The sequence below is a fragment of the Lathyrus oleraceus genome, chromosome 1, assembly GCF_024323335.1.
Source record: "Lathyrus oleraceus cultivar Zhongwan6 chromosome 1, CAAS_Psat_ZW6_1.0, whole genome shotgun sequence".
NCBI lineage: Eukaryota > Viridiplantae > Streptophyta > Magnoliopsida > Fabales > Fabaceae > Lathyrus > Lathyrus oleraceus.
The window spans coordinates 18,793,172-18,804,531 of record NC_066579.1 but is presented as its reverse complement, the minus strand read 5'-3'; the positions used below and the strand labels follow the sequence as shown (position 1 = coordinate 18,804,531).

Sequence of the window (11,360 nt, the reverse complement as noted above, 5' to 3'; positions counted from 1 at the left end):
CAATGTCATGTGTGGTTTTGGGGACCACGGGTAATAACAGAACATCCTATATAATACATCTTCATATGACCGGATAGTTCTACATTTTTTCTACCTTCCCCTCGCAAAGGTTAGCTCTAGAGTGTTTTGGTAAAAGTTTCCTAGGGTTGCGGACCTTAGTTGGACCTACGTCATACAACAGGCGAGTCATTTAATGATGAGATTCGCGAAAAAGGTCTACTCTAGGTGGAGTCTTCGTGTTATCCATACGGGATTGTGCACCTCGGAGCTAACACTATGCAACTTCCATACTTAAAATGGTTCTAAAGGATCCCTAGCGTCACTGACGTTAGTTGGATCTGCGTCATGCAACGGATGAGTCATTTTATGATTAGATTTGCGAAAAGTTCTACTCTAAGAGGAGTCTTCATGTTATCCATTTGAGGTTGTGCATCTCAGGGGATAACACTACGCAATTTGCAAACTTAAACTTAGGGTTTTCTAAAAGCTCGGGTATAGAGCTTCGCTCAAATAGCAATTCTCAATCCCACATATGAATGTATGCATAAATAATTATAATAATAAGGCAAGATAATATGAAAGCATAAAAATACAAGAAAAAACTAACATTTATCCCAAAGTTAGCTAAACTAGGCTTGACTCTCTAGTTAAGTATTCCCCAGCAGAGCCGTCAAAAATGGTGGCGTAAAAAAATACTAGAGCGTAATGAATACTCAAAAGATAAATGAGTTACCACCGCAGTTTATTTATTCCAAAAGAAAAGGGAAAATATCGATAAAACCCTTCAAGAAAAAGAAAATGGTTATCGTAGCCAAATTTGGGTTCGGGAGTCGGTTATGCGAGGGGAAGGTATTAGCACTCGTCATATCTATTATACTCAACGGAAACCATTTAACTAGTTTTTTGAATAATTTTTAGCATTTTTTATTTGTTTATTCTAGTTATTAAAAATTTGAGAGGAAAAATAAAAGGACTAAAAATAAGTTTTTTATTAGGATACTTGACAAGATTGTGAGTCTTGCTCTTACGTATCCTCAGGTGCGATGAGAAATTCAAAGTTACGTAGTTTTTTATAGCAAATGATTGTGTGTTGGTTGATTTTAGTGAATGATGTTTAAGTCGCATTCTAGCGGTTAAACGTTGTTTGTATGCTCGCGTATGGGAGACTTAAGCATTTGTTTATATCGCAGTAGAATGGATAAAACATTATTCGTTTGTGAAAAGTTTTTGTGTCGCACTCAGACCGAAAAAGAGTTTGATTGGTTGAGTTTATTTTAGGTGGAAGACGAATGCTCGGTTAGACCAAGGTGTGCACCTCGGTCCGATTATTCGGGGTTTTAACAAGATGCGCACCTCATTGTCCCTTTTCATCCAATTGTTTATAAAAAATTATTTGTTGGAATAAATTTTGATTTTCTTCTTTTCAATTTAATTTGTTCTTCTTTTTTTTTTTGTTTAGTTTGGTAGTGTTATGAATGTATGAATCCAATTTAACTTGGCTTGAATTTTGAATGGAAAAGAACTTGTATAATTTGAAATTGTATGCCATATGGTCTATGAAAGAGCGAATTTCATGGTTACAAAGCAAATCAATTTTGGTTTGGTTTCAATTGAAATTGTATGCCATATGGAGAAATGAATGCATAATCCTGTGAAACATTTAACAATAACAAAGCAAAATTCACTCAAAATGGATTCAATGTGTTTGAAATTTGAATGGCAATGGAGATGTGATCATGTTCGTGAGAATTGTAATGGATGATGATTCAAAGTTGTTAATGTTGTAATGATGAAATCCAAATTTATCTTATGTTTATTCATTTTGTTAACTTTTGCAAATTAAGCCAAAAAAGATAAAAATGATATGATGGAATGGAATGATGAATGACTTATGATAATGAAAATGCAACTTTTTTTTGAAAAATAGTTTTAAGTTATGTGTTGACCTTTTGCTTTTAGTTGATTTCTCAAAAGAAATCTTCTAATGCAAGAAAACATACAAAGGCCTAAAATCACTAATATGACAAATGGGTTGGTGCAAAAAGAATGTGATTAAGTTAAAATGCAATTAGGGGGCAACTAGGGCAAGTTGATTCCAAATGATCAAAAGTTGATTTTTAGTATATCTTTTGAATTATGCCTGAAGAAATATATGCAGTATTGATATGCAGATGTCATGATGAAATGGTAAGGGACAAAATTGGAATATGACACATGTCTTGTTTCGTTGCGATACGGAATGGGTCATTTGACCAAGTTTCTCGAAATAGTGGTGGAATAACCGTTCATTCTTGTATCCTCTTAGTAGTCGTTGCTATTCTCAAAGGGTCCAAGATCCAGGTTCAGGAGTGCGATAAATATCTCAACACTAAAGTTGAAAGGACAATTTCATTTTGATACAAAAAACCACATACACAAAGTTTATCACCCCTTACATGAGCTAGCTCTCAATCCCTCAATATACCTTAAATAAATTTACAGGCCTCAATTATAAGGGGTTGTCGTGTATTATACTTTTTAGCAAATATAATTATCAAAGACTCAACACCACAACAAGGAAAGATCATTTCCTACCGTCACTTATTCACCAAAAAATATTAGTCAATTATACATATTATTTCTTTTTAGATGGATACTATAACTACAACTAAATAGTAGTGGCCTATGAAGACCAAAAGAAAACAACATTCGCATGTTCATATGAAATGTTTTTTATAAGAGAATGTCATTCGAATTATACAATGCCCTTACAAACAAATTTATATGATATCCATATTTTCTAATAGGTTTGAAAAATATATTGACTTTTTTAAGGATGATCGTCTTCCTCTTTTTAATTGATAGAAATTTCATGAACTTGAGATATAAAAAATGCTCCTTCCATGTTATTTTCAAGTGGACATTGAAGAACAAGGAAATTATGGAATCTAGAACTTCGCCAATATCTTTCTATCTTGTTTAGGAATGTCATTTTGTTTAGGAATTTCTTGTTGGACATTTTCACATCTCTAAAGATGAGTTTTGAATTTTCTTTCAAATTAAATCGTCCTAAAGCTTTATTATTTATCTTTATCCTTCTTTCCTCTCCTCTTCTATTCTTGAATCATATTTTTTTTAGGCATTGTCTTGTTCTACGTTTAATGTGAAACAGTGTTCCTCACAATTTTCATTTAGATAAAGCCCCACAAAAATCGCAAAATATATAATAGCAAAATTAAAGATCTTTACCGCAATAGTCACCAGAAAATATGTCTCACAATAGTCGTGTTCATTTGTTTCTCCACCAAAATCACATCTTAGCTCTTGTTGAGCTATTTATCCCTCTAGTGTCTCAAAAGTTTGTTATAAAAGCTCGTGTATTCTTGGACAAAGCTCTTATCCCCTCCAAAAATCATCGGTATGTGTAGCCAACTTTTCCAAATTATATGCAATTCTAGGACACAATATTTGTTCCAACATCTTACAATATCAATAAAACATTGATACTTCTGTTTCTATTATTCCATTTATTATTTATAACTCTTTTCTCGCTATGAATGATATTTTTATAAAATAACTACTAATTTCTCTTTTTTATATAAAATTAATTATATCTTTGAATTATATAGGATGAAAATTTGAATAGTTAAGAATTGATTCAACTCAAATTTAGGTTCGAATCTGATACTACGTCTTTTTAAGTTTCAAACTTAATAGACATTTTTTAAGTCTATGTTTTTTATATATTTGATATAAATATTTTTTTTAAAAGAAAATATTAAAACAAAATAAAAGCTATAAGATTAATAAATATTGCATATTTAAATTCATAAATCTAAATTAATTAAAATAAGTTCTAAAAAATATATAAAAGGTATATGCTAAAAAAAACATTATTTTGTAATTTAAAACAAATTAAAGATATGTTTTTTTTAAAATTTAAAGATACTTTTTTATGATGTAGATTTTTTTAGATTAGCAATATAAATTTAAACAATATGATGTAGATTTTTTTAGAAAATATCTCTTTCAATTAAAATAAATTTAGAATATATATTTAATTTTCTTAAATTTAAAAAATATATATATAAGATATTTAATAAATTAGCAAATATATATGTTGATTTTTAAATTATTTTTTAAAAAAACATAATTTATTTATATAATTATTTGTAGAAATATTTTATTCATTTGAGAATTTATTAATTAAAATTGTTAAATTAAAAAAAAAAAGTTAAAATTTAGATACCATCGCATGCATGCATATCAAAACAAGGCAGGGGTTGCTATCGTTCTGTAATTACTTTATAAATAATTAAGGACTGAATTGTTTTTTTTTACTGGATTGTTCTTCAGAGGTGCTGTTATGCATATAACTAACTGTCTACGTCAATGACACATCTCACACGAGCATTCTAAAAGATATTAAATTATATATGAAGATGAATTCAAAACAGGTAACCAGGACAATTCCTCTTTATTATATTCTCAATGCATACGATATGGTCATCTATTTCTTCCTCTGTTGGAGGGGCATCAGATATGTCTGCAATCTTATGAATATCAAAAATCAAAATCTGAGAACCTAAGCAGCTACTAATTTTTAACCTAAAGGAAATATCAGAATTGCAACACCAACAGTAAGAGACGCTATTGGTGTTCAATTGTGGGCTCCCACCAATGCCATGTGCCCTACAAGGTCCAACACTCGGTTGCTGCAATGGATAAAATTTAAAAATGAGCAAAAAGTTGAGTATTGAAAAATGTCTTACATGCATGGTTTTAAATTGCAGTTGTGGAAATTGTAGTTTTAATGTTGCTGAGACTTCAACATCCGCAATTATAGTTGTGGAGTGCAATTTAAAACTAAGATTTGTATGCACAAGTCTGTAAAAGTTTTAGTTGTAACTACATATACACATACCTATAACCCCACTCATTGTCATACCACGAGACCAGCTTCACAAAGGACTTACTAAGCCCAATCCCAGCCTTAGCATCAAAGATACTCGACCTGTTAATAAGAAATACATTTAAATTAAAACGCTTACTTGGCAAACAAACATATCCCAACACAACAGAAAAAACTGCGACTAATATTATAAAAGAGCGAGATAAATAAAGTTTAGTTTTAAGACAAATAAAAATCTGCTTTGAGCATATGTAAATGAAAATTCAAAATGTGCATAATACCAGATTTTAGCATGTATACTAGATAAAAGGCACAAGAGTCTGTCCTCTTAAAGATGCTGATAGTGATCTAAATTTGAAATACAGCAACATTTACTTTACCTTGAATCACCAACAAAGTCATTAGAGACAACATCTTCATCTGTGTATCCAAGAATTCCCTTCAATTGTCCCTCTGAAGCGTGCCTTCATTTTTTTTCAGTAGCAAAGTAATAGAAAACAAATGAATGGTTAGTACAAAACAACTCAACATGAGAGAATATAAGCCGGGTCAGAAAAGTAAGAGACATACTTTATTGCTGCTTTAACATCTTCATAGGAGGCATTCTTTTGAAGCCGACAGGTTAAGTCCACGACAGAAACATTAGGAGTAGGAACACGAAAGGCCATTCCAGTGAGTTTTCCATTTAGCTCGGGAAGAACTTTTCCAACAGCCTGGAATTTCACAAAGTGCAAAACTAATTTAATAAATGTAATTGGTAAGCACAGAAACTCTTATGGCCATCCATCTCTTACCTTTGCAGCACCAGTAGAACTTGGAATTATATTTTGAGCTGCACCTCTTCCCCCTCTCCAATCCTTCATTGAAGGACCATCTACAGTCTTTTGTGTTGCTGAGAAAAGTAGAGGATAGTTAGATATTAACAATGTCACTCGTGAGCATGAAAAGTTATGGTTTATCCAAAGGAGAAACAAAGCAGAAGTTTTAACTGGAAAATGTGCAACAGACCTGTTGTTGCATGCACAGTTGTCATCAAACCCTCAATTATACCAAACTCCTCATGAACCACCTGATAAATAGTTTATATAAGCACAGATTTAATGTAAACTTGAACAAATAACTCAACTCAAAATATTCATAATTAGCAATTAAAGTCAATATTAAACAAAACATACACTTAAATGCAAACAAAGGCCAAGGGAACAAAGAAGCTCAAGTCTCTATGACTTTAAGTAACTAAATATTAAAACTCAAATGAAGTTGCCATGTCTGGTTTCACAAATAACTACTGGAAAATAAAGAAAGAAAGAAAGAAAGAAAGAAAGAAAGAAATTAAAAGAGAGGGGTTAAGATGGATAAAATATCGTAACAGGGGGGTGGGGTTAAATGCAAACAAAGGCCAAGGAAACAAAGAAGCTCACGTCTCTATGACTTTAAGTAACTAAATATTAAAACTCAAATGAAGTTGCCATGTCTGGTTTCACAAATAACTACTGGAAAATAAAGAAAGAAAGAAAGAAATTAAAAGGGAGGGGTTAAGATGGATAAAATATCGTAACAGGGGGGTGGGGGGATTCAGAAACAGAGAAGGGTTTAAAGGGGGAATAAAAAAGTAGGGGAAATTAGGAACAGATCAGAGGAAGAAAAAATATCAGGGCCAGATGAAAAGGGAAATTCAGATCGGAGAAGGGTTTAAGGGGGGAATAAAAACAGTGGGGGAAATTAGGAACAGATCAGAGGAAGAAAATTAAGAGAAAATAGCAAAACAAAAGGAACATAAGTGGAAGAAAAAATAACAGGACCAGATGAAAAGGGAAGCAGGAAACAGAGCAAAAAGCTAAAAAACTGGAAGAAGAAAAACAGAACCTCGCCTGGGAGAAAACAAAAGGAAGGAAGGAAAAAGGTTTGCAGTTTACACAAAGGAAGAAAGCAGGTCTGCATTTGCAGAGAAGAAAGAAGGGTTTACGTGCAAAATACCAAAAACATCTCTGAAACGTCTATATTTTCAGGGTATTTTGGCTTTTCGAAACCATTTCTCTAAAGTGGGACAGATGCACCACAACGGGTGCAAAAAAAAAATCAAGTCGCGCCGCACGAGCCCTTTTTCACTGCAGCTCGCCTGGTCTACTAGTGGCGGCTAGCTGTTGTTCTGAGGAGCAAAATGGCACGATTGACTACCTAGAAAAAATGTATATTTCATGTCATGGAAACTCCCTAAAAAGAAGCTGTCAGACATCCCCATTTAGTGTGTCCCAAAAGCACTTAGAATCTTCTAGTCCTTATCATTTTCAAAGCAACTCAATAAAGTTGGCATTCACAATGTGATCAAACCTTGGCAAGAGGAGCAAGACAATTCGTTGTACAGCTTGCATTAGAAACAATGTCCATGTTGGACTTGTATGTCTTCTCGTTCACTCCTACCACAAACATTGGTGCATCAGCAGATGGAGCTGATATTATAATTTTCTTGGCACCAGCCTATAGTGGAAAAAGACAGCTTAATTTAAGATTTGAAGGTGGCAAGATTAAAGCAAGGGAGGAGGAAATAGAAGGAAAAAAAAACTAAATGCACAGGTAAATGAATATAGCAACCTTCAAATGTGATGAAGCTTTCTCTAATGTTGTAAATACTCCCGAAGACTCTATGACATAGTCAGCACCGAAATCACCCCAAGGGATCTCCGCAGGATCTCTGAGAACAGGGAAAAATGTATATACATGTTTAACCAATTTTCTTATAGCTGTATAGTAACACAGCCAGAAATATTGTCAACCAGTAATTGTCAGGTCTCAACTAAAGATACCTCTTGCTTACAACTTTAACCTGCTTCCCATTAATTTCCAAAGTTGTGTCATCCAAAACCTTAATAGTTCCCTTGAATGGTCCATGAGTAGAATCATACTTGAACATATAAGCCTGAAAGATCAAAGATAAAACAATAAAGCAAAATGTATGCACAAAAATACAATAGTACCACAACAGAAAAGAAAAAAAATAGAACACAACAATATAGTACCCTACCATAATTGAATTAAAAATAATATAAATAAACATAAGGATACAACAGATGAATTCTTTTATAAAGTTGGAGTCAAAGTGAACAACAATACACACGCCTATTTATTTTCATGTTTTAGAACATATATCCTCATGGCATGTACTGTACTGAAATCTCAATGCAAAAAAAAATGATTAACACTTACACCCAAGCTTTAACCAACCTAATATTAAACAAATTAAAACTGAAAAAGGAATCATAGCACAGACAGATAATTGGATTTATCGAAGGATTAGAGAAGGCCTCAGGTTAAAAAAATATATAATATAAAACATCAAGTTCAGTAAAAGTACAACACTAGAAAAGGTAAATGGCATAAAACAGCATAGCTACAGCTGCAGAACATTCAAAACGAATCAGCATCAGCATAATATATACAAGACAATATGTTTCTGCCGATTGCCAACATGTCTAAAGATTAGAGCAACATTGTTTGAATATAAATTGAAATCTAAAACAGTAACATTAGAATTTTGTTATAGGAGTGTGGATAACTGAAAACAACAGGGAAAAAAACAAAAAAAGTAATTGAGACGTATGTATATATTTACCATCATTACCACGTGAATATATATAAACACACGCAAGTAGATATAAATTTAAAAGTCTTTAATCAGTAAAGCAACCAAACTTCTAGCATCTCATAAGCACAACTATTAATGTAATTGCATATGCATACCATATATTTAGCATCAATAAAAGGATCATTAATTGCAACAACATCAATATCATCCCGTGAAGTAGCTACACGTAACACCAACCTTCCAATTCTACCAAAACCTGCACATTGCATAAAAGATGTTCTTCTCAACACAAGCTGAAAGTTTCTAAAGATGTATTTTCATGCTTTGTAACAAAATTTACACTTGTTACATAACTACATTTATGAATGGCACCCTTTGACAGTTATTCAATGTCCGTGCATTGATTTGCATGTTTCTAAGACCAAATTAAAATATAACATGAAATATTAAGTTGTCTTTCAGTCATAACTTAAAATCCATTGCACTTTTCTAGAAAATAAATACAATTAAAGATGTGTTCAAAAACTAATAAGAACCAAGCATGTTTTTATAAAAGGAAGAAACGTAAAAATAAAAAAAGATTATTTTACTGTTTTTATTTTAAACTGTTAAGAAAATATTTCAAATAGAGTTGTAACACAGAATCGCTTTTACAGTCCCAGGAATATGAACAAAAAACTTAAGCATATCACAATTTTAAAAATGACAGCAGTTACATTACAACAGTATAGCCAACCCAACAAAAGCACATGTGAACTCCACATCAAAAATCAAACATTAGCTTTCAAGGGTAAATTTATCAATTCAAGATGTGTTTCAAAAATAAAGTAACCATTACATCCTAAGACCTAAATGAAACCGGAATATAAGAACATATGGTATGGAAGACGGAGCTTGTAATCTTTCATAGTTTATAAGTATCTAGCACAAAATTGAAAGTGTGCAACAAAGTTCAATAGCAAGTATATATAAAGAATGAAGAACCCAATAAGAGAACTCTCATAACAAGAAAGTTACCATTTATTCCAACTCTTGTCTTCCCCGTGCTGCTGGATTCTAAACAGACAAGACCAACAACAGGTAAGAATCATGAAATTGCTTGTAAATCACCCTAATTAAGACAAAATAATTGTATTATACTGACTTTGTACAGGGAGAGGGATTTCCGTAGCTGTAGCGCTGATAGGCTGAATGCTCCGGGTATTGCTGTTCCTGAGCAAACAACAATACATCAGGAACAAAAACAATAAAATCACATATTTAAACAACAGAAACAGGCAATGGAGACAAAAATAAGAGCACTCATTAAAAATTCTGGGTAACTCAACTGTAAGACTAATGGATCACATGGAAATGAAGTTCCGAATATGCTCTTTTGCAACATCGTAGATTTTGAATTAATACTTGAGGCATTGCGAAGTACCTGAATCATACATAAAGACACATTAATAAGACTTAACAAGCATAAAATTCAAAAACTGTACCAATCTATCAGATTGAAACTCTTCATAACAGTTAAGGACTCAACAGCAGAAAATTTTACTCAGCATCTTTCAGATAATCTGGAAGAACTCGAATGTTTTCGAGAAAAGTGAGAATCTGTGGTGCATTAAGATAGCGGGAAGAAGATACCTGAAAGCGATCGGAGGAGTGATGTGAAGAAACGATCGCAGATCTGAGTAGAGAAGAAGCGGCCATTGAGAAGCAAAAACCCTAGAAAACGAAGACTGTGTTCTTTGAATTTTTGCACCAACAACAACGAAGAAAGAATAAGAATGAGTATAATATAATATAAACACTCTTTTCTAGCTTTTATGAATTTTTGTAATTTCTTAGCGGAGCTTTTTATGAAACATGACAAAATGCTCTCTCTCTACTCTCCCTACATTATTACTGTAAGTGTGGTGATCCTCTGCGGATGACCCTACGCTTGTGACATTACTCCCTCCTTTTTACAAAAGAAAATCAATTATGTATTTTCAAAATGTCTCATATTAATTATTATTTTTAAATTACCGACAAGAAAAATCAGAAATTTTCATGGTTAATTATACGAAAATGGGAATTTTTTTTAGAAGAAATGATTTTTTAATATACATTTTTTTCTTTAGATTTTTATTTTATTTTAATTCTGAATCGTTTTTCTTCTTCTTTTTATGAGAAATTAAATAAATTGATTTTAAACAAATTTTAAAGTGAATTAAAATATATAAATTTAATAGTTCAATTTGTTAACAATTTAAGTTGTTTGGCATAATATAGTAATATAATTGGTTTAATCATATTTTTTTACATCTCTAATTTAGGAGTTTTTGCAAACTGGTTTAATTCGGTTTTAAAAGAATATGATGTCAAAATCGATCAAAAATATATTTATTTTTGGTTGAATTTGTATATCTAAATCAAATTAAACCCAAAAATAACAGGATTTTGAGTTGAATTGATTGAATATATTAGAAATAAATATGCACAAATATTTTTTAAAAATATATAATTTACGTCAATTAATTTTCTATAATAATATAAAATTCTTAATTTTTCCTTTCTCCATGTAAATTGTAACACAAATGGCATTTTATTTTTATTTATTTTTAAATTGAATTTTTTATATTAATTTTTGTCATAATAATATAAAATATATGAATTAATATGATTCATTCAGATATGAGTAAAATTTTAAAAATTTATTATTCGAATCAATTAACATCAAATTTCATTGATTTAATTTAATTTTTATCCGAACTAAAATTTAATTTTAAGTTTTAAATTAATTCTAATTTGTCTGAACTAATGAACATCTCTGCACTAATCCAAACATATACTTAATTCTTACACATGATAAATGATTGCTGACCACGTGCGAATTTGAACGGAGAAGACTAACCC

At 31.4% G+C, this 11,360-nt stretch overlaps 1 protein-coding gene across 1 annotated transcript; it reads right to left on the bottom strand.

The window, feature by feature from the left end:
* Positions 1-4,430: 4,430 nt before the first annotated feature.
* LOC127133347 (glyceraldehyde-3-phosphate dehydrogenase GAPCP1, chloroplastic) lies at positions 4,431-10,352 on the bottom strand. The gene is made up of 14 exons (XM_051061734.1): positions 10,107-10,352; positions 9,803-9,897; positions 9,619-9,686; positions 9,492-9,530; positions 8,630-8,730; positions 7,696-7,808; positions 7,484-7,583; positions 7,223-7,369; positions 5,900-5,960; positions 5,686-5,783; positions 5,462-5,604; positions 5,272-5,355; positions 4,904-4,993; positions 4,431-4,694 (listed from the first exon to the last, which is right to left on the bottom strand). Exons 1-14 carry the CDS (start codon positions 10,170-10,172, stop codon positions 4,640-4,642), a joined length of 1,260 nt encoding a protein of 419 aa, XP_050917691.1. The 5' UTR covers positions 10,173-10,352; the 3' UTR covers positions 4,431-4,639.
* Between the last annotated feature and the right edge of the window lie 1,008 nt (positions 10,353-11,360).

Excerpts from the sequence above, each read along its gene's own strand:
- LOC127133347 (XM_051061734.1), bottom strand. The coding sequence starts at position 10,172 with ATGGCCGCTTCTTCTCTACTCAGATCTGCGATCGTTTCTTCACATCAC. Across the intron at positions 9,531-9,618 it reads AATCCCTCTCCCTGTACAAA|AATCCAGCAGCACGGGGAAG; the intron begins GTCAGTATAATA and ends TTGTCTGTTTAG. Across the intron at positions 7,370-7,483 it reads AAGCTTCATCACATTTGAAG|GCTGGTGCCAAGAAAATTAT; the intron begins GTTGCTATATTC and ends TTTCCACTATAG.